Source organism: Prinia subflava, chromosome 18 (genome assembly GCF_021018805.1).
Source record: "Prinia subflava isolate CZ2003 ecotype Zambia chromosome 18, Cam_Psub_1.2, whole genome shotgun sequence".
Classification (NCBI taxonomy): domain Eukaryota; kingdom Metazoa; phylum Chordata; class Aves; order Passeriformes; family Cisticolidae; genus Prinia; species Prinia subflava.
This window is the reverse complement of record NC_086264.1, coordinates 1,780,157-1,802,095: the sequence shown is the minus strand read 5'-3', so window position 1 is coordinate 1,802,095 and position 21,939 is coordinate 1,780,157. Positions and strand designations below refer to the sequence as shown.

The 21,939-nt window shown below is 42.4% G+C and overlaps 1 protein-coding gene across 6 annotated transcripts in view; it reads left to right on the top strand.

The window, feature by feature from the left end:
* The window catches only part of ANK2 (ankyrin 2), a 277,794-nt gene that overhangs the window by 88,261 nt on the left and 167,594 nt on the right, over positions 1-21,939 (top strand). The window contains exon 1 of one of the 6 annotated variants that reach the window (XM_063415414.1): positions 5,551-5,790. The exons of 4 other annotated variants lie outside the window; for them this stretch is intronic. In XM_063415414.1, coding sequence (XP_063271484.1) covers positions 5,710-5,790 — 81 coding nt within the window. In that variant the 5' untranslated portion in view covers positions 5,551-5,709. Of the gene's footprint in view, positions 1-5,550; positions 5,791-21,939 lie in introns of those variants that run through there. One more of the 6 variants, XM_063415420.1, reaches the window with a different exon arrangement.

Here is a 21,939-nt window from a genome sequence, read left to right as displayed (position 1 = left end):
GACACATTTTCTAGAAAGAAAATACTGTCAGATTTGCATTCTGCAAATTTTTATTGGATATTTGGATAGGTAGCCTCTGATTCCTTCCAGCATATGGCACTGCTGACTTGACTTTCATCAGTGTTTAAAGGCTGTTGAAAACATGTTCAATATTGATAGTTCCTTGCCACTTCCATGGAATGATGCTTTTCTAGAGGACAGAAGAAACAAGGAATAGAGCCAAGTGATTAAATATATGTATTTTAAACACATATACAAGTTGTTAACAGTATCAAACTCAGATGTTAAATTTTCATGATTTGGAAATATTTACCTTTGAAAGAAGAACATTTTCTGTAATCCACACTTTCAGTATGACTGCACAGAGTCAACTGTGTCATATGTGACCCATGGTGACAGGGTACTACTACCTATTGTTCTTTACACAAGGATGCAGAGACATCCTCTTTGTTTTGAGGTTGCTACCAGCAACAGATACTCCTCCAGGAAATGAGTCAGCCAAGTGTATTTGCCACAGAGGCATTTGCTCTCTTTGTGCTGTGTGGAAATCAGTGACGGGAGATGTTTGTGCTGTGCAGGTGCCGGGGTCCATTCCCAGAGAGCCTCTCCAGCCTGGCGCAGGAAGAGGGGCTGAGCTCCTCCTGCTGTCCAAGGCACAGGTGCTGAACTGAAGAGTTCTGAGGAATTATTTTCCTCAGAAATGGAGCTGGAAATCCTCATTTATTGTATTCTTACTGGTTTTCCTTTTCAAACACGATTTGTTAAAACAATGGAACAATATCAGATGTATTTCCTGGAAGTTGGCTGCCTGTTTTTTGGGTATCCTGCTGTCCTGAGATGATTAAATACCAAGGCAATCATAACTGTATAACAGAAATCCAGATTAAAGAAAGATTATTTTGTTTTGTGTTTTAGATTCAAACTCTGTAGCATTCCAGTAGTTCTTAAACGCTTTTCCTACAAGGACGAGGATAAGGGGGAATTGCTTCAAACTGACGGAGTTACTGGCGGGGTTAGATTGGGTATTAGTAAGAGATTGTTCCCTCTGAGGGGGATGAGACTGAGGCTCTGGCTCAGGATGATGCCCAGAGAAGCTGTGGCTGCCCCATCCCTGGAAATGTCCAAGGCCAGATTGGATGGGGCTTGGAGCAACCAAGGAAAGTGGAAGGTGTCTCTGCCCCAGACAGGGGGATTGGAACAAGATGTCTGTAAGGATTCTGTGAGTTTTAATGGACAGCTATGATGTGGTTGGAGGAATCTGCTTATTAGTAATTTATGTTTGCCCTTTATATTTTGAGGAGGAAATAAATAGAGAGAACTTACATAACAGTGTGTAAGAATGCTTATTTGGGTGATAAGTGTTATTTTACTTAATCATGAGAAAAATAAATGTTCAGATTTTAAAATATAATTAAATAGATGCATAGTTTATCTCTTTGCTGTTACAGCTCTGTTTAATCGCTCAGTGGTAAACCATAGGCAACTTTTTCACCCCTCCATGCTTTGCTCTGTTGTTGCTCTCTTATCAGGATGGGCCAGATGGAAGCTGAGGTTCAGCTCAAGGTAACCAGCAGAAACTCCTGTAGTGGTGGGTCAATAAAATCCCACGTGATTATCTGTGGTGCACTGCTGAGTAGACACAGAGCACTCAGCACACATGGTATTTAGAGGGGGGTTTATTATAAGCATTGAAGTGACTGAGAGAATATAAGTGCCACCGTTTTAACAATGACAGTATTTGCAATTACTCAGTGGGAATAGCTGAGTATTTTAATGCTTTTAACAACTACCATTACGTGACAAATGCAGAGGGTTTCCTTTTAGGACAGGCCAAGTGGAGATGTCTCTGGAGCTCGTAGTCCAATCCTTGTCTTGGTTCAGGGTCAGCCAGGGCACATTGCTCAGGACTATGCTTCGTAGAGTGTTGAGAATCTCTAAGGATTAAAAATTCATAGTCTAGCTAGGTAATATGTTTCTTTACTTATAAAGTGTTTCTTTACTTGCCTTTCAATGCCTGTTGCTGAGTACCACTGAGAGAGCCTGTCTTGGTCTTTACTGTCTCCCATTTGTATTTGACACACTGATAAGATACCCCTGGTCTTCAGTTTCCAAAACATGAATGTGGGAGTGTTCTGACTTGCTGACAACATTGTTTCAATTTTTTAAAATATATATATAGGTAGTACAGGTGCAGAATATGAAGTAAAGTCGGGATGTAGAAAGAAAATGTGTTTCAACTAGAATATAAAGTTCCAATTTTCATTGTGTAAATTCTGACTGTTACAACAAACATCTTAATGGATCTGCTGCTGTTAAATTCAGTGGGAATGGAGCTGGTCTTGTAGGATTAAATTTTTAATTTTGGAAGCCACCTAGAATGCTGATATGAGGAATGACTCTGGGAAATCCTGTGTCAGACTGACAGTGTAGATATGCCTGAGGCAGTGATAAATCTGTTATCTTGCATAGCAGCAGTGACGCAGCTGCACCATCACAGTGCCTGCTGCAGGCTGGAGGCATCTGCCAGCAGCTGGAACGAGGGCACTCTCCTTTGCCTTGGGCTTACATGACAGCTAGGAGTGAATTTGGGAGCGAGGGTCCTGGGTCTGGAAAACACCCAAGCAAAACTTGGCAAGGAAGCCCCTCTGACTGACCACACTTAGCAAGTTAAAGGGATTCCTGTAATACTGCTGCCCTGAAAGGTGATGTACTGCAGGAAGCGCCTGGCAGTGCTTCAGAGAGAATGACCAGCACGCTGCTGAAGGACTTCCAGGGAGCTGCTTCACGCTTTTGCATCATTTCTTTTCAGCTTCATAAAGTAAATTTAAGCTGGGGTGAAATGCCCTTGATCAAGGCTGTCTGAGGGGAGGTAATAGTATGTTGTTAACCAAACAGGCTGTTACATGAGGCTGGGGTTCAGATGTGGGGTGGATTAAGGCGAGCTAAGCAGCTGGACTTAGGTGTAATGAATACAGCCTGGAAACAGCATAACGGATGGGATATATCCGTGGGAAGTCTCCACACAGTAATCCACCTGCTCACCTAAACCCTCATTCATGGGAACTGTCCCATCATTAATCACTGGCCATTGCTCCTGGTTTTGTGGGTTCATAGGAACGATTTGGAGATTTGATATTTCCCGTACAAACTGCCGAGGGCTGGTCAGGTGTGTGACTACAGCCTTGTTTCAAGCGAGTTAAAAATTACTTTCTGTGTAATCCCCTGTGTTGGAAGTTTATGTCTACATATTTTTTTCCAGCTAATAAATTTTGTGAAGGAAATGGAATACACATACTATAATATTTTTTTTCCTAACTGCTTTAAATGAGTATGAATGCCTTCAGCATTTCTGAGTATTTAGGACTTCCTTGGCTGTTTGGGCATTTCTGAGGCAGCTTGTGTGGTTCTTAGGGCAGATTTTGTGCTGTTATTAGACCTGTTGTCACTTGACACCCTCTGTAATTCCCTGGCTGGTTAGGTTCGTTTGGTTTCATGCTGGATTTCTGGGATCATGGGAAATGAAGAGTACTGATGCATTGTTACTGAGCAAGTGTTTGTTTTCTTTGACTACAACTAAAGCTGCACTGCCAAAGGTGAATGCCCAGGATTTGGAGAGAGGAGTAGAAGCAGTTCAGGTTAATGAGGTTGTCATCCTTCAGCAAACATGTAGCTGTGAATTTGGTTTTGTAGCTGGAATACTTGTCACAACAGGCTTTTCCAGTATTTTGTTTGTGGGCACTGTCCCACTGTACCCTTGATTTGCCAGGGAGTTGTGTGACAGTGCAACTCCCATGCACTGACAAAAAAAAGGGAAAGGTCAAGTGAGAAATGTGGATGGAAATTGGAAATCCTCAAACTGTGTCTTTCTGTCTTACTCCTCCCTCACACCTTCCAGCCTGCACTTAGCACTGGCTGCCTCCCCGGAGTGCTGCCCTTTTGCTGCTCACAGTGACTCCCAGAGAATTTTTCCTTTCACCAGCCATCAAGCCTTCCATCATTTTAAGTCTCCTGGGAAATTCTGCTCATTGCCTGGCTATCATGGAAGTCTCCAACAATCCTGTTTCCTTGACTTTTTCAGCTTGAAGACTAAAAGTAAATATAGAATTAAAAATATAATAAAAAGCCCCATCTCTAGAGACAGGGGGACAAGTGATGGATTTGGCAGAGTGAGATAGTTTATTTTTCACCCCCTTTACATCACTGCAATATCACATGATCTCTGGGTTTTCAGAACCATCATGCATGATGATTAGTTACAAGAACCATCATATGTCATTGAAGTTTACCTCATCTTTACTCTCAGAAATATTGGTGATTTATTTTTTTAATAGTGCAGCAAACATTGTAAGAAGAAAACACACAATACATAATCCCCACATACCTCAACAATGTGCTTAACTCAAGAATCATTTATTGTGAATAAACAAATGTCAGACAAAGACTGTAAATTGTTTAGTTTGGTATGAGAGAGAGCTGGTCAGGGGGATGAATTTGTGCGCAATTTGACTAAAATGAGAAATGGGAGATGACCTCTCCCTTTAAAATCAGCATCTGTGTTTGTAAATTAGAATAATAGCTGCATTTCCACAGGTTCTCCAAATGAATTCCGTGGATGTCTGACGCTGATAACAAATGACTGTTGTATGTCTTCCCCAAAATCCTTGCTGTGACTGTGATTGCAGCTCTAATTATGGCATAACAGATGCAGTGTTGTATAGCACCCGCCTTCTTCAAGATCTGTAGCTCCCCTTACTTCTACATGAGCTTTCTCATTTTAGTCTAGAATTTACTACTGCTTGCAGTAACAAAGAAGTTCCTCTTGAAGTAAGGAAAAGAAAAAAAGATTCTGAGATTGTTACACTGCTCACATTGTTGTGCTGCAGATGTTCGTTGTGTTCGCAGACAGCGCGATTGTGGCAGAGTGAGTTCATGCCTCACTGGGTCCTTTCCACTTTCTGCAGCCTCTCCTCTGCTGAGTAAGCAGTTCAAGGGAGTTTTTTCTTTTGTTCCCCAGCCTTCGCTGCTGTTTGAGAAGGAGGGCGAGTTACTTGGCTGTTTTTTTTTCAGTTGGAAGTGGAACAGTGTAATTTCTTTTTCTTTTTAAAGTGTTCACCAGAAGAAATAAAAGAATACATTTACATGTTGCTGTGTTCTTCCAACGCAAGGAGGAGGTGGTTTATTTTAGTAGTACAAACTAAAAACACCTTGTGCTGTGCCAGTCATGCTGCCATTTTCTGCTTTGACAGTGACAATGAATCATCTCTTGGATGTTTCAGTTGTGGCCGAATACCTCGCTCACGTGAACGGGTTTGGGGACAAGGGAGATGTGTGAGCAGCTTCTCGTGCCGCAGGGCTGCCCCGTCCGTGGAAGTGTCCAAGGCCGGGCTGGACGGGGCAGGTTGCTTGGAGCAATCTAATCCAGTGGAGGGTGTCCCTGCCCATGGCAGGGGGCTGGAACTAGGAGATGAGCTTTAAGAGTCTTTCCCAACCCCAACCCTCCGTGATTCCGACAGCGTTTCTCCCCCGGAGCATCGCCCCCTGCCCGGGTGCGCCGTCCCCGCCCGTCCCCGCCCCGCCGTCGCCACCACGGCAACGCCGCCGCTGTCGCTGCGCCCGCCCCCGGCCCTGCCCTGGCGGTGCCACCCTCGGCTGGGGCTGGGCGCGGAGCCTGCATGGCACGGCACGGTGCCGGCAGTGCCGCTCGCTAGGATGAACGAGGAGGCGGCCCAGAAGAGCGACGGCGGCGAGAAGTGCAACGGCGGCAGCCAGCGGAGGAAGAGACCCAAGAAGGTGGGACCGGGACAGCAGCGGAGCCGGGCGGGGAGCGGTGCTTGGGGTCGCGGAGCCCGGGGGGACGCTCCTGCCCTGCCTCCGCGAGCAAGGGCTCCCTCCCCATCTGTTCTGTGCAGAATCGATAGCGTTGTGATACCGAGCCGGGTGGCGGAGCAGAGGCGGTTTTCTGTATTTTTGTTCTGTTGAAGTTGGTGTCATTCGGCAGTGGATGCTGCTCAGCGCAGGTTTCCCTCGGCTGCCCTTAAGAGAGCGGGTGGTTTGTTTTGACAGAAGGTGGTATTGGCTCATGTGCTGCCACACATCCTTTTTCCTTCAAGCTACAGAGATGGAGGCTTAGAAACCTTTGGTTTGTTTCTCCGGAGATGTTTCTTGAGGTCATATTGTAAACAGCTGTGGAGAGATCCGTTGCTGGCTATTGTACCATCCGCGGTAATTTGGTGATGCTAATGACAAATAACTGGGTAAAAACGTGAATTTGTCCAGCCACACCCAGATCCCAGGGCACTTTCTCTGTGTGTCCAATCTCTCTGTCACAAATGGTTGATTTTTCAAGGTATAGCCTGCCGTGCCCACTGCTTCAACCCCCTGCTTGAGGTAATCTCTTTTTAATGGCTTTATGGCTTTAATTGCAGGCAGCTATTTATTTCTGTTTGGGCTTTCTCTCCCGTTTAGGAGGAGAGATGCCTGTGGTGCTGCATAATTATGACATAAACGGGTTTACACTTATTCTCCCCTCCCCTTCTTTTATGTCAATTGCTATAACCTGAGTTAGCCCACTGAAATGTGGGGGACTGCTTACAGGATGAATAAGAATTATTTAATCCATACACAGCACACACTGATGAATTGTTCAGTCCCTCATTTTGCATAGAATTTGCATTTTAACCAACATTGTACACGAGCAAGACAAATTGTTACAGATTGTAATAACACGCAGATGTGTTCAGGGATTTCTGCATGGGCTTGGACCTGATGAGGAAAAGCTCTTTTGCAATAGGTGACACTGTCAGGCCACCTTTTTATCACAGAGGGAAGATTCTGTACCTATAACCACAAGGGAATGAGAGAATCTAGTCTAAACGAGAATTTGAACAAACACACTCTCACTCCACCCCATTGTGCTTGGAATATTGCCTGGATCTCCACACAGTGGGGGATTTTATATAGCATCTTGGCCTTTTATTTAAGCAGACCCTTGTAGGAAAGAAGATATCCGCTTCATCTGACCTCTGAATTTGAAAGGTTTATTTGTGGGGGTATGGAAATCATTTAAGGAAGCAAAAATCAAAAGATTAAATGCATAGCCAACATTTAAATTGGACTGTTATCTGGAAACAATATCATACTAGGAGAGAGGTTTTGAAGGTCTAAGGAGTCAAAGTGGGTGTTTGGATTGCTTCTTTTTTAATGTCTGTATTTGTGCTTTCTTTTTTTCTCATTGTTTTACAAGTAAAGTAGCCTACAGCCTTTCAAGGTTGCAACAACTGCCAAATGAATGCTTGGAAAGCATCTCTTATATTGAGTTTCCATATTCAGGTTCTTCCAACAGCTGATTCATTTTCATTTTTCAAAAGCAGAATAAGTGCTTGGGTATCTTCCTTTACAACTAGAAAATATTAATGGGACATTTTCAGTTGACAAATATTAAGCGAAGCTACTGTTAATCCCTGAGTTTGGACGCACTAGATGTTCGTGGCTTAGGTCTGGTTTTAGATAAGCTCTCAACAATCTTCACTCTTAGTGACTTCATGAGGAATTACTGCTCCTGCCTTGGATATTTCTTTTAAAAGGCTACAAATTATTTTCTGAAAACCTCAAAATTAGTAACTTTCTCGATGAGGGCGATAGACTCTGGAATATCTAAGAGTACAAGAATTCCAGGTTGAATTCCTCTGTTTTTTGACTAGGTAGGCACAATTTATTTTGGGAAGAGAGGCAAAAGTGCCATGTGCAAGAGCTCCAAAATCCCAAGCAATGTAGCCTGTTTTCAGGTCCTGAACTACTTTTGCTGAACAGAGCTGCATTGCGCCAGCCAATATGCCCTCTATCTGTTCTGCGGAAGTTGATCCCTTTTGTGTGGATAATTAAATATTAATTGAGCTTGATGAGTTTGATCTATGTATTGGGCGAGACAGCGAGTGGCTCTTCTCAGATACAGTGTTCAGCTGGATCCTCTCTATTCCAGGAGGGTGTCCTAGCCAGGAAGCCAAGCAGGACTTTCTCTAATTTTCAGCAGTACCCTTTTTTTTTTTTTTTTAATGTGTGCTCACTTTATAATAAGGTGGCTTCAGTTTTGTCCTAATACAGGACGGGAAAAATTGGAATTTTCATAGAATGGGGAAAAACCTCCACAAAGCCAAATTTAGTCCTTGTGGTGATAGTTGTGGCTTTGTGTGCTCTTGTGAGTCAGTGGGCTGCCTTAGTAGGTTTGTTAATCCAATGGTAGGGTTGTGTCCAGTTTTCCTGTGGTATTTTGCTCTGTAATAACTGAGATATGATCAAATTTGTGTTCCTGGGAAGAAAGTCCATGTTCAGCCAGTTCTAGTATTGGAGTGTACAGGATGCAATCATGGACAGAGCTTGTTCTGCTGTTGGTGTAACTTCATGGAGATTGGTGTTGAGGGAGTAATGCAGTGATCTAGAATTTGTAATGTATTTGTGTTTTCCTTCTGTCTTTTGCCAAGTCTATTGCAAAGGGCTCAGGTACTAAATTCCTAGAATTCCTTTCAAGGATGTTTTTTCATTCTAGAGTGTTTCAGATGAAAAGCAACTACTGTTGGTCATCATGTGGAAAATGAAGCCTATTTCCTAAGTTCATAAGTTCCCATATCTGGTACTGAAAGCACTGATGGCAGAGGGACTTCCAGGAGCCACAAGTTGTTCTTAAACTTAGAGGTTCTTAATAAACCACACTGTTGATGGATCAATGCAGAAAGAATCCATTTTGGCTTATTGCAGAATTCCAGTCTGGTTACTTGTATTGCTCATTCTTTAAGAACCAGACCCATAGTGGAAGACTTGGAGGAAGTTGTAATGTTGATTTAAAGGAACAGAAATGAGACTTCCTTTTCTAACCCAAACAAAATCTCCTATCTTAAATAAAATTGGCTGCATTATGTGAAGTACTTCCAGTGGAAGCTGTATGCTTGCTAATGGAATCGTTACAGTGTACAAGCTAATCCTTTTAATTAATTCCAATTACTTAAGACTTTTCATTCCATGCATAAGGTAATTGAGCGTTTTGGAATACAAGTGTCATGTTGGTCATTTGTGTTCAAGAACAAGAATCCCAATGTACACAAAACATGTGGAGAGGGATTGCCAGAAGAGTGAGCCTGTCCTACACAGAATCCAGAGAAGTATGGCTTTAGTGTGCTCAAGCAAAGGCAACCTGAGGGGAAAAGGAAATGAGGCTCCTCTGCAGCCTTCTAATAGGTTTAATCAGATCAAAAGCCAAGAGAACCTTAATTATGTATGAGATATTATTTCTCTAACAAATCACTGGACTGGATTCAGCTCCTTCGAGGAGGTCCCTCTTGCTCCCATGTTTCTGTGCTTTCCTCTGTGTCATTTACAGTGCCATAATAATATTACACAGCACTTTAATGGGTGGTAAACGTGGTTATTTAAATATTTTTAAATGCTTGTTTACGTGGTTTTTTCATTCTTGCAACTACCAAATTTAGTGGAAAATGGAATGCCATCAAAAGAAGGGTTTGAACCAGTGACCATCTCTCCTGAAATCGGTGTGGGGGGTGGTAGGACAGCAGTTCCAGTCCTCTGGGTGATGTTTCCCTGAACTGCCCTCATTCCACTCTTGCAAAGTCCCACTGTGCCTTCTCTAGTTGCTGCTCTTTGCCCACTCTGCTGCTATTACTGGTGACACACAAGTCACTGTGGCCACACTGCTCTGGACTGTGCTGTTTGGTGACCCAACCAGAACGGGACCAGAGTGAGAGAGGTCCACCTGAGAGAGATTATGTCCTCCAGCTTTAGAAGAAAGAAGGTTTTCTTTCAGTCAATAAGCAGTAAATTGAACAGGTAGAAAAGAGCTAATGAGAAAAACCACAGGCTTTTCTTTCTTTCAGCAGTAGGTATCTAAAAGACTTCATCACAAAGGAAAAGTGGTAGTTTCAAGTTAACCCGACTCACTGGTGTTCAATACTGCTGATTTTGTTGGTAACACAGCTGCTGTGAGGCTGGAAGGTCTTATTCGAGTGGGAGAGAACTGGAACTGCTTTGCTTTCAGAAGAGCTATAATCCAATTTACATGAAAGTAAACAGGCAGTTATATGGTTCTAGAATTTGCTCTGTAAAGAAGAAAATATATATAATAAAAAAATAAACTACCCTTTAAGTCATGGACAGGTTTGTTAAGAGTGTTAAGGGTGAAACCGGTTGTATTCCTAAATGTCTGCTCTGTGCTTTAACATGGTTTGCACTATCGTTAATCTGATGCAACTCCACTGCTATTCTTGCGTTATTGAAATCAGGATTTGCCTGTTCCCTTTGCCTTTTATTCCTATCACGAGTCTTCCAGCACATTTTGTGCCAGGTGTAAAACTAACATTTTAGCTTCAAATGCTTTGCTGTATTTAGCTTTAGTTGCTATGTGTGATAGTAAAAACTTCAAAATGATGTGTATTCCTCCCATTATGGGATGGAACGCCTCACTGTGTCCCCGGTTGCATCAGCAAACACTCTGTGCTTCCATCACGACAGCTCCATGGTGAGTGAGGCTCTGGAGAAATAATTTCCATTTACTTAGAGCAACAAAACTGGGAAAATAATGATGTGTGCTAGAGCCGAGCATCTGAACTTGAGCCTTTTGTGGTTTTGTGGTTGTTTTTTTAGCATCATAAAGTGTGTAAGATAGAGATCTCACATGGTCTGGGCCTCATGGCTGAGCTTGGCTTTTCTAGCTCCCTTCGTTCCAGTGTAGCAGGGTCACTTCAGCCATTGCTGTGCTCTGTTGTATTGATGCAATCAGCAATGAACAAGTCTTAGGTCTAACACAACTACTTGAAAGGTTGAATTTGTTAATTGTGGCCTTTAAAGGTAATATATACATCGTTTTAAAAATGCTCTTGTTTTTACAACAGAGTAATAGGGATCTGCAAAGGGATGGAGTTGTTGCAGTGTATTAGCAGATCTGTGCCAGTGCTGCGTTTCCCAGATTAAACACTGTGAAGATAGGGGGGAAATGATCTGGATCACTGGTGGCTGTGCAGGGGATGGTGTGGCTGGTTGAGCCTGCGTCCGCCTGCCGCACATTCCAGGCTTCCGATTTATCATTCACAGTTCTTGCTCATTTCCACCAATGTTTGGCAACATGGACTGAGTCAGAGAAGCCAAGTCCCTTCTTCCCTAGCCAGCTTCCCTTTCTCCCTGCAGGGTGCCCGGGGCCGGCAAGTATCGCACATATTGTATCGTCCTCCTGCATCTCTCCGCCTTGTCACGAGTTCCTGCGGTGACAGAGGCTGAGCTGGGCTTAAAGCCGCATGTCCTGCCTCACTGGGGACACTGGAGCCGTGCTGGGGACAGCCACGTGCTCCCTCTGCCTCCCTGCCCTCATGGCATCCACCTCTCTTCCCTGCCTGTCCCTGTCAGAGCTGCCGTGTTTTTGTGGCGCTGTGTCCCTGTCTGCACTAGGCACGCTGCATTGATGCTTTGATGACATCTCTGGCTAGGGATGTTTTTTCACTCTACAAATCGAGGCTGACATATGCAGCACGTAGATATTTAAGTTAGACACTGGGAGCCCTGGAGCTCTGAAATGCAAGGAACAGAGGGAGGCCAAAAAAAAAAATTCAGATGGCCAGAGGCTTTTCCATTCTCATTTATTTTCAGGAATTAATTATTTCAGAATCTTTCCTAGCTGATTAAGTAGGCTTCTTTTGTCTTGGTGACAGAAATTGCTGAGCTGGAAGTTTGAACTTCCTATCATTATGCCTCCACTGTGTAGGAATAATCCAGTATTTCTGTTCTCAGTAGAGATTTGCAGTACTGTTATTCATTCAGTGGAATCCTAGTAGCTTTTCATTTTCTCATTTATTTCCACTTTGTTTCATTGTTCTTTGGCACGAAATATAGGAGGGAAAAATATTTTAAAAATAGATGCAGGTGGGCTAATGTTTAAGACTCCCTCAAAGTGATTTCTAAAATCACATGAGAGACAGTGAATTACTTCAGGTCAATTTTGATTAAAAAATCATAGTTGAAAGGACATATAACTAATTGTCAAATTCATCTTTCTCTATTTTAAATATGAATTTGGAGGATGGAAAATGTAGTATTACATCTTTACCTTTTACACAAAAAGGCAGTGTAATTTTGGGCTTTGCAAGTCAGTTTGGGAATTGATTTGTCTTCTCCAAGCCTTCTTCAAATAAGAATATTCCTTGGGCATGCAGCAATTTAGGGAGAACAAAGGTAGATACCAACCCACATTATCTCACCTCTTGTGTGGTTCTTTCCAGCTGGCTGCACTTGGGTTACAAGCAGGTACACAATTTGTAACCTACTTCTGCTTTCTCTGGGTTTAGCTCACACAAACACACACCCCCAGCCACCCCCATTTAGCCCATGAACGGAGTGCTTTCTGAGGAACAGGATCAGCTCTGAAGGCAAGGATAGAGTAAATGGCAGTAATTGCAGTTGGAAGTGATTTTCCAGGTTAAACAGTGTATAGGTTTCTGCCACAAGCTGAGTGGCTCAGAAGGGGTGGGTTGCTTTTATTTGTTTTATTCAGGCTTGGCTGCTGTGCATTTATATTACACTGTAGTACTGGATCTCAGCGAGCAAAGCGTATGGATTTCAACTGGCACCAGGCTTGCACAGATTCCTGCAACAGTATAGCTTCATGATCAATTAAACCTGCTAATTGCTCCACTCCTAGGGTTCCTTTATAAGGCAGGGTTTGAAGTGTGTGTCAGTGTAGTGGAGGCAGCAAAGAACATTGGTGATAGTTTTGAAGTACGCAAATGAAAGTGGGAACTGGTGTTTATAAAAAATTTACACCTTTCTGTAGCATAACAATTCTAAAACCTGTTTGTCTCTTCCTGTATTAAAAATTGTGCTGCTTTCCTGTGATAAAAGACCTGCTAGTCCTCCTTTGCAGAACATTTTAGATGTCTAATACATCTGGCAGCTTTCAGTATTGGAGAGCAGATGTCAGTGTATAAATGTCAAGAAACAGTGGCACTTATTCATAGCATGAGCCATTGGAAACCTCATCTGACGGTGCTGGTGGGGACATTGGTATGATCTAATCAGAAAGTGAATGAATGGGCACAAACAGCAGGAGAAGGAGGCCCTGGGGGGTGTGTGTGTGTGTGTGCACACTTGGGTGTGCGATGTGGTGCTGTGTCCCTGCCTGTGGTTTTTTTGGAGCATGGACACGGAGCACAGTGGGTTCCCCTCTGTGCTGGAGTCAGTGTGGATTTGGTACAGCCAGCGGGGCCCTGCCAGCTGCCATCAGCTGAGGAGCTGGGCTCTGGTTGCTGTGCACTTCTGACAGAGCAGAGCGGGGTGAATATCAGAAACAGAAGCTCTGGAATGGGCACAGATTTTCCAATCAATCTGTGATTCATGCTCATTAGCTTTGAAACACTGAAGAAAGGCGCTTTATGAGCTGGCATTTCCATTTGTGCTTTAACTGCTTTGCCCAGGCTGAAGACAGAAGGATGACTGCAGCACTCATGAAAACAAGGGGAAGAGAAAGATGGGAACGTGTTCTGTGCCTTGTCTGAAGGTCACTGCCCTGGTTAGAGATCACAGCCTCCCACTCAGCCCTTGGATCTGCTGTTAACCTCTTATTTGGTGTGAAATACAAGTTAAATGGGTCAAGTGTAGAGTAGAGTTATTTTCTTTGGTAATAATGGCCTCCAGAGTTGGGAAGGAAAGGTGTGAATATTCCTTCCAATACCTTGTGTTCCCCACCTGAAAGACAAGCCAGGCTTTTGTTGTTGCATTTGTTTTTAATTAATCTCTAGTAATAGTGCACAATGTGTTCCTCAAGGAAACCACGGCCCTTGCAGAGCTTGCAGAGCTGCAGTTGTGTTTGGAGGTGTAAGTGTGTGAGGGCTTGTGGTTAATTATATGTGATGCTGTGTATTTGTACACGCCTCTCTCCCCCCTGCTCGTCAGCAGAACGGCTTTTTTCACAGCCACATCCCCAACAGAAGCAGCAGGCGATGGCTTTCAGTTGGAAAACAGCTGCCAGGAACTCATTATGCACTAATGTACACTTTAAGATTCAAGATTGCTCCTTTGCAGAAGGAGCTTACGAGTGTGGCCCATTCAAAATATGGCTGACAGCAATTAGGATAGTGAAGTATAGCCTGCCTTTCCTAGAAACCATTGTAAAGACCAGGTATTACCTCTGAACAGAAATAACAGTCTGGATTGTACTTATACAGCACTTCTGTGTATGGTATCCCACTTTCTTTCACTGATTGAGGAAAGAAGGCCAGTTGGAAATCTCTTCTGCACATTGTAGTTTCATCTAAATGGAAACCAGATGCATTAAAAAAACACAAACCAAATGATTACTGAATGTAAGCCTTAAATGCAGTTAAAGACGTTCACCTTTTTGGTATAACCAAAGTGATGAAGATACAGTTACAAACTGGTTTAGTATGAGTTGGAGTAAGGGAAGCTTCATGTGGTGGATATTGGTGCTGGAGCCCATAGTTAAGGGATGATTCACATGGGAAGGCACATTTGAACTGGGCCCTTTGTTTCTTTTCTCCCACCCGTCCTCTTGGGAGGATTAATGTGATGATGAATTTTATTTTATTTTTCCCAAAGGAGGGAACAAACAGTTAAGCTTTTAATGAAACTTTCTGAGAAAATGGATGTAGCTGATCTCCCCAAAAGAGAAACCCTAGTTAGTAGAGAAGGAAACCAAATGCCTCAGATTCCACTCTGAAAAGCCTCCAAAGACTTATGGTCTCCAAAGGCCTAATGCAGCTGTGGCATTTGTAATTGTGTTAAAAATAAGTTCTGAAAGTGATTGGGTTATGGCTTTGGGTCTCTGTGTTCCAAACATGAGACCACCGTTGGATAAATGATGTGAGACAATGCTGCCACCAGTTGAATGATCTTCCTGGGAAGCAGAGTCAGAAATTCATCTGGGTTTGAGCTTCCCTCTTCTACAGGGTGGGAAGGGATGGAAATGAGCAGCTGGGAGTGTAGAGAAGGTGAGGCTGATTTTTTTTGTGAGGGTTTCAGTGCTTGATCATCAGGGAGATGTTTTTCACTATTATGTGCTTACAAACCCCCTTTATTGGTATAGCTTGAAAAGCAGGTAATTATTTAGATCTTTTTTCTGTCTAAAATGTGATTTGCAGAACATGAAACGAGAGTGTGATTTACATTGCTGTAATGCTTGGTTCAGCCAACTGAGATTGGGCTGCCGTTCTGATGGTGGTGATATTAATATGATCTCATTTTCTCAAGCAGCGTTTTTCATTATTGCAGCTAACGTGTTTTATGGGAGAAAATTGCTATCACTGCAGGCAGTTGCTTTGCAGTGGTTTGCCTGGGGCAGCCTCAGGTGCAAGTGCCAAAACAAGGCTGAGGATCCAGTGATCCTCAGCTCCTCTGCATCCCTCCTGCTGCTGGGGACCATCTCCAGGGGCCTTTATTCCTCACACCTCTTCAAAACCCTGCCTCCTCTCTGTGCTCGCCCTGCTCTTTACTTTTCACCCAAAGACCTTCTGAGCCTAAAGTCTTTTATTGGAGGTTACTCAAAGTATTCAGGGGCTCATTTCAGGTTGGATGTGCCATGGAAAGCAGACCCTTACCCTAGCTGTGTTCAGATAAAACCCACAGCTCATTTTTGGAGCCTGAGTTAAAGCTTACTGAACTTCATGGAAGGATTCTATTAACTTCAGTAATTTTGACTGCTTTTTAATGACTTCGAAATTCATACCATCAGGAACAAGTTGAATATTTTCTTGTTTACCCTTGACGTTTATGACTATATGAATAGCTGGATTAGGACTGGTTTTCAATATACTGAGAAGTTAGATTGATAAATTCTGGGGCCTGGTGTTTAATCCTTCTCTTGAAGATTTTTTCCTTGTTACCTAATAAAATTAGTGGCTGGTTTTATTGCAGTAGTAATGACAGCCATTAATCTATATTGGTGTTTGTGGAAAACATGTAATATTATCAGTCTGTGTCCCAGTGTGTGCCATAAAATCCAGCAGATACCTGTGGAAACAGGCAGTTACTTCTCTTCCTGAAACGTTTCAATTCACCTTTAAATTCTAAAGGCAGTTCTCAGCTCTGACCTATTGTATCTCAGCCATAAGGATTGGGTCAGTTTATCACATACTGCCTTGAGGTGGTGAAATCTATAGGTGGATTATTTCAAGTGACATTACAACAGTATCTTCTGGAGAGAGTTATGTTCACTGATTTTTTTTTTAAATTATTTTTTCTAGCCTTCAGAGCTCTGTTTCTCTGATTTCCTACAAGCCTCCCAGTACGGTTGGAAATCAGGATGAGTTTTTGGCAAATCAGCTTGCGCCATTGTTTCCAAAATATGAAGTGAGGTTCCTCTTTATTGTTCTTGAATCTGAGCACTGCCACTGCCCTGTTACATCAGACACAGCCCCCGGGTGGTGGCGGGTTTGGTGGGGCAGCCTGGAGGGGCTCCTTTCACTCGGCTGGAAGGTGACTTCACCAGGCTGTTGCACTGGTCTGCATTGCTGGAAGCCTTGCTCAGAGTTTCGGTGTACAAGCAGTGCAGCCTTGAGGATGATCTCAGATGTGGCACATCCGTGTAGTGCTCCAAGGACAGCAGGGAGGGCACATAAATTGTGAGAGCATTGGGAACAGCAGCACGCGGGACAGATTGCTGTCAGTGCAGGACTAATGTCAAGGGGATAGGATGATGTCATTGGATGCTAACAGAGAATTTAGTCAAGTTTTATTTATTGTGACGTGGTTTTGGTGCCCAGAATTTCAGTTTCCTCTTGGCTGTGATTGAGAGCATTGGGAAGGGCAGTGAAGGCAGCTATTAGCATGAAATGAGTGTGAGAGGATGAGCCCCAGAACTGCACATGCACAGTGAGCTGCTGATACAAAGGAACTACAATCAGAATTCCAGTGTGGAATACCCTTACAAATATCCCTTACAGGGATTATTAGGGGTTTATTCTGGTTTAATTACTTTTTTTAAAATTTGCAAAATATTTCAGAAGAGAGGTGAAAAAAACCTTCTTTCTTTACATTGATCTTATTCAACCCTTGTTAAAGTTAACCTGAATCTTTAGGTTTGGGCTTAAAGGTTCAACTGGTTGCTGAAGCCTTTTGTCCACTCCAGCCACTGTCACTTCATGCACTGCTCAGTGGATTTTTTTCTTTGGTCATTAAATGCCTTCCCTGTATCTGTCTGTTCAAATAAAGAACTATTTCTTCTAAATCAAGAAATGTTTCTGTAGCCTCTGGGAACTTACTAACTACAGGATTTCACAACTGGATTGCTGGCACATAATATAGATGCAGTGAGATAAAATTGAGACTCACAGAAAATTATGGAAAGGTTTTAGGGAATGTAATTGGAAAGCCAATAAGAAATAACTTCTGAAAAAAAATTGTGTTTCAATTCTAAAAAGTACAGGGGTCTTATCGGCATCGCTGTATTCTATAGACATAATTTTGAAAAAGCTGTTTATCACCCCTTTCCTTCTTTTCCTCCCTTGATATTTTTCAGAATATGCCTAAAATCTCTGTCTCACTGGCCTTGGCTGCCAGCCAAGCATTTTGTTGAAAGTTTATTCGAGCTCTTGTCCTTATGACACTGGCATTGTCACCCCTGTGCAGGTGCTGGGCTCCCCAAGAGGGCGTGTGACAGCAGGCAGTGGCAGCCTGGCCACGGCCAAGATTAACGAGAGCAGCTTCCCCACCACCTTCCCAGGCTTTAGCAGAAGAGGTGCACTCCCACTCTTGTCTTCCTGAAAAAAGATCTCATTTTGGTTTAGAATATCATGAAATGAAACCTCAATAATTCGTGTAGTACATTTTCAGAAAATGTTTGATCTGGGACTCCAGACTCTTTTTTTCCTCCTGGCACTGGTGACAGGAGATTCAGCTCCTCCACAATGAGGGTTGTATTTTCAATTGTGCTTAATTAAGCCAGGTGGTGTTTTATTTGAGGATATGCCAGAGAGGGCAAATAGCATTGGAATCAATTTAGACTGCTGCTTTAAAAAAGTGAAAGACTATCAAGCAGCATGGTATTTTAGTTCTTTTGGTATTTAATGAGTAGATAGTTTGAAATTTATCTAATGATCTCTCAGGTTCCAAATTTTTTTGTATTTCTGTATTGGAGCTCTCAAGGTGTTATTGTTCAGAGTAACTTGGGCATGACACTTGAGCTTCATGTCATCTACTCTGGATTTGCATTTGTGTATTGATTTGAAACCCTATACATATTTATTTCTTGTAGTTTACATTTTTAAAAAGTAATTAATATTTAAAAGCCTGCAAGAGTGTTTCCAGAAGGGGTTATATGAGTTTGGCTGCATTTATTTAAACATTCCTGGGTCAGTATGAGTTTGTGTATCTGTCACCTCAGAATTGTATAGTTGAAGGATGTTCAGGGTAATCTGCTAATCACAGCCTGTTTAAAACGATATCATGTCACTGCGACTTTCTTAAATCCCAGGCTGCAATCTTATAATTCCCTTTGGTAAAAGACATTTCAGTGCTTTTACTGTGCCATTTTAGCATGAGTAGTGCTGCTTTTTAAGTGAATCTTGGAGATCAGCTCTGTTCTTCTTTAATGACTTTCAGAGTGAAGGATTAACGTGCCTATTTTGGTGGTTATTTGCAGACAAGAAGTGGAGGCGTTGACTTTAGATAGCTGTAATGGAAGTCACAAATGAGGAAGGCTGAGAAATGTTGAGACATAATCAAAAGCTTTTCTGAAAAAGGTGTTTGGTGGAGATGGGGGTGTGTGTGCTTTTTCCCTGTAGGTGCATGTGTGCATCTCACACTGGGGCATTTCAGCTTTAAATCAGCATTTCTCTCTGTGCAGTTCTTTAATGAACATTAAGACTGTCAGCTTCATGGTTTACTGAGATAAATTTTAGTAATTTTAATAACATGCACAGAATTAGCAGGAAATAATTGTATATAATTTGATCCAAGCATTATTTTACCCTCATGTTTCAGAGTAGGAAGACCTAGTCATTTCTCATTAGGCTTTCTAAAGCATAACTGGTTGCAAATTAATGAACCTCTGCTGCTGACTTTGATCTTTAAGGTCCCTTCCTACCACAACTGTTCTATGATTCTGTGACTTTGTTACACCCTTTGTGTGTCAACAAAGGAGTGAGAGTGCATTAACAAAGGGATGGTCAATTTTTGTGCTGGATGACAAAGACCACTTTAGATGGTGCCAAAATTCACCTGACAAATTCAAAGTTGGTATATGAAAGGCACCAGTCCCCATTTTTACTGAAATAAAGTAGAAAAAAAAAAAAAGACAGAAATGTTAAAATTAATTTTATCCTTTGTCTTAGCTGTGATAGTTTCTGGTTTGTATGCTAATTTTCTTGAAACAAGTGTCCAAATCAAAGGCAAATCTTCATAACTAAGATGTACGTTGGAATTAGCATTATCTGCAGCATGATTGAAAATTTTTCCTCTGATTATTTTCCTCTGAAGGCTTTTTTTGCACAACCAGGCAATGCTTTTGAAGAGACAAATGGAGTAAGGAGATATCTCTGTTCACTATTTGTGTAGGAAATAACAAGTAATGCAATTAGTAGATGACTGCATGAACACTAGCAATTAGAGCTGAAGAATGTATGAAATATGTGAATGTAGAGCCATATTTCTGTATCATCTGTACTGGCAGAAAACCAGAAAATCTCCACTCAGATGGGTGGAATTGTTGACTGATAAGTTTCAAACTTTTTTGTCTAATTTTGCCCAGTTCTGATTTTTGAAATTTAAGCCAGGTTTTGGGCAGTGTGATGAGCAGGGAAAATCTGAGTCCGTCCTCTTTTCATTGAAGGAACTTCTCACATCTGTTTTACCTTCCAAGCTGCTGAAATTTCTACAAATCCAGCATCTCATCTCCAGCACTCACAGTTCAGAGATGCATTGCAAAGAATAGGAAATAGCCCTTTTTTAGTAATTTTATCTCCTTCTATTCCATACCAGTTTGCTTATGCAGGTCCATTTGAAAGACCTTATTAAAATAAAACCACCCCAGAAAGTGTAATTTATTTGACATGATTAGGTTCTTAACAAATTGACTTTGTCTGCTCCTTCTGATCATTATTCCCTTTATGTCAGGGCTGCTTGCTAGTTGTGGAGTCCTCTGTGTGGCTTGGTGAAGGTTATCCAATCTTCCCTGCGATGCAGCCAGCAGGGAGCCCTTTCCAGCCCCGTTCTGCTGAGCCACGCAGGTGTCACCGGGGCAGCTGTGCCGGGGACACGCAGCCAGAGCAGGGCCTGGGGAGCGTGACAGTCACCAAGCACAGCCAGGGTACCTGGCATCCCAAAGGGCACAAATATTCCTAGGCAGGGCAGCAGGGCCTTGCTCAGAATCCTTACCATCTGACTGTTTGAATAGATTTTGTTTTTTAGTGTTTTTCTGGGTATCAGAATTTCAGTGGGTCAGCCAGGAACTCGTCTTCCTCTGCTGTCTTCTGCAGAGAATCATGGAATCATTTAGGGTGGAAAAGGCCTCTAATATAATTGAGTCCAACTGTTCCCCCAGCACTCTCAAGCCTACCACTAAACCGTATTCCCAAGTGCCACATCTTTTAAATATCTGCAAGAATGGTGACTCCACCGCTGCCCTGGGCAACCTATTCCAGAGCTTGGTTTTTCCTTTTCCACCCCCCCCTCTCCATTTCCTTTGTTCCAGAACTGTGGTAGAAATGACAAAATGCCACCTTTGCTGTATTTTGTTGCTTTTGAATTGTAACAGTTTTCCATAGCTTGGTTATGAACTTATTTGACTGCTACTGTTACTTATACCTTCTGAATATAAGAAAAACAAAGGAAATCAATATTAGTTACAGCTGCTGGTAGTGAGCACAGCCAGTTTTTCAATACAGAATCTTTGTCCCTAAGCCTATTGTCACTCCAGTTCCAGTCTCATGAGGTTTTGCCACCTCAGTAACACTGCAGGGGATTATAGTAATTAGCCCAGTCTTTCAGAGAAAGCTAGAGAGCCTCCTGGAACAACTTCTGGATCAGTGATGTTATCACCCTGGGGTGGAAGAAAATTGCTAAGGTGCTGTATTGTAAGTGATCGAATGGGTCTGACAGAGGATTGAAAAGATATGGAAAGAAACTGTCCTAATTACCACATTCCTTCTCCTGTAGGACCATTTCCAAGGACAGGTCCTCACCAAGCTCTAATCAGCATGATTTCTTTGGCTTGTCCACCAGACACGTATCAGGTGACAACAGAGGGCTGACCTTTGGTGCAGTGTGATTTTAAAATAAAGCAAAAATACGTCACACCACTGACAGCTGCTCACTGTAACATTTACAAATGAGTTCCTACTCTGTAGCTACCCAAAGATGGATCTTCACCTTTGAATTTCATTTGGAATGTTATGTAAATCTGAGAAAATCTTATATATATATTTGTAAATATGTTAATTGTGTGATAAATACAAAAAATAGCTGTATTTTGCAACTCATGTCTCATGTCTCATCATGTTTACTGGAGCCAGAGGCATCACTGTCCATGATGTGAGTCTGGCATACTAGTTCAATGGAAAAGTGTGGGAACAGTTTTTAGACTTATTTATAGAGATGTCCTGAGGCAAATCAAGGTAAAACATCAAAACAGGTAATCTAGAGCAGGTTAATCAGCCTGCAGGTAAACTGGCTCCCAGGTTGTGTGGCTGTTCACACCCCCGTGCAGACTGCTCTCCTGAGTGTTGCGTGGTGCTTAGCATCCAAAAATAGTTTTAGCTTGGGGATTTTTTTCCCTCATCCCTAGGTTCCTCATTAATTTTGAGTTCTGAGTGGCAGTGATTGTTGTTGTTTAAAATGAGAGTTTCCTCTGCAGAAATGTTTCAGCAGGGTGGAAGTTATTTCTTGTGCTTTTCTCCCTCTTTTTTCTTTTCTCCCCATCTATAATCAGCGAAGGCAACT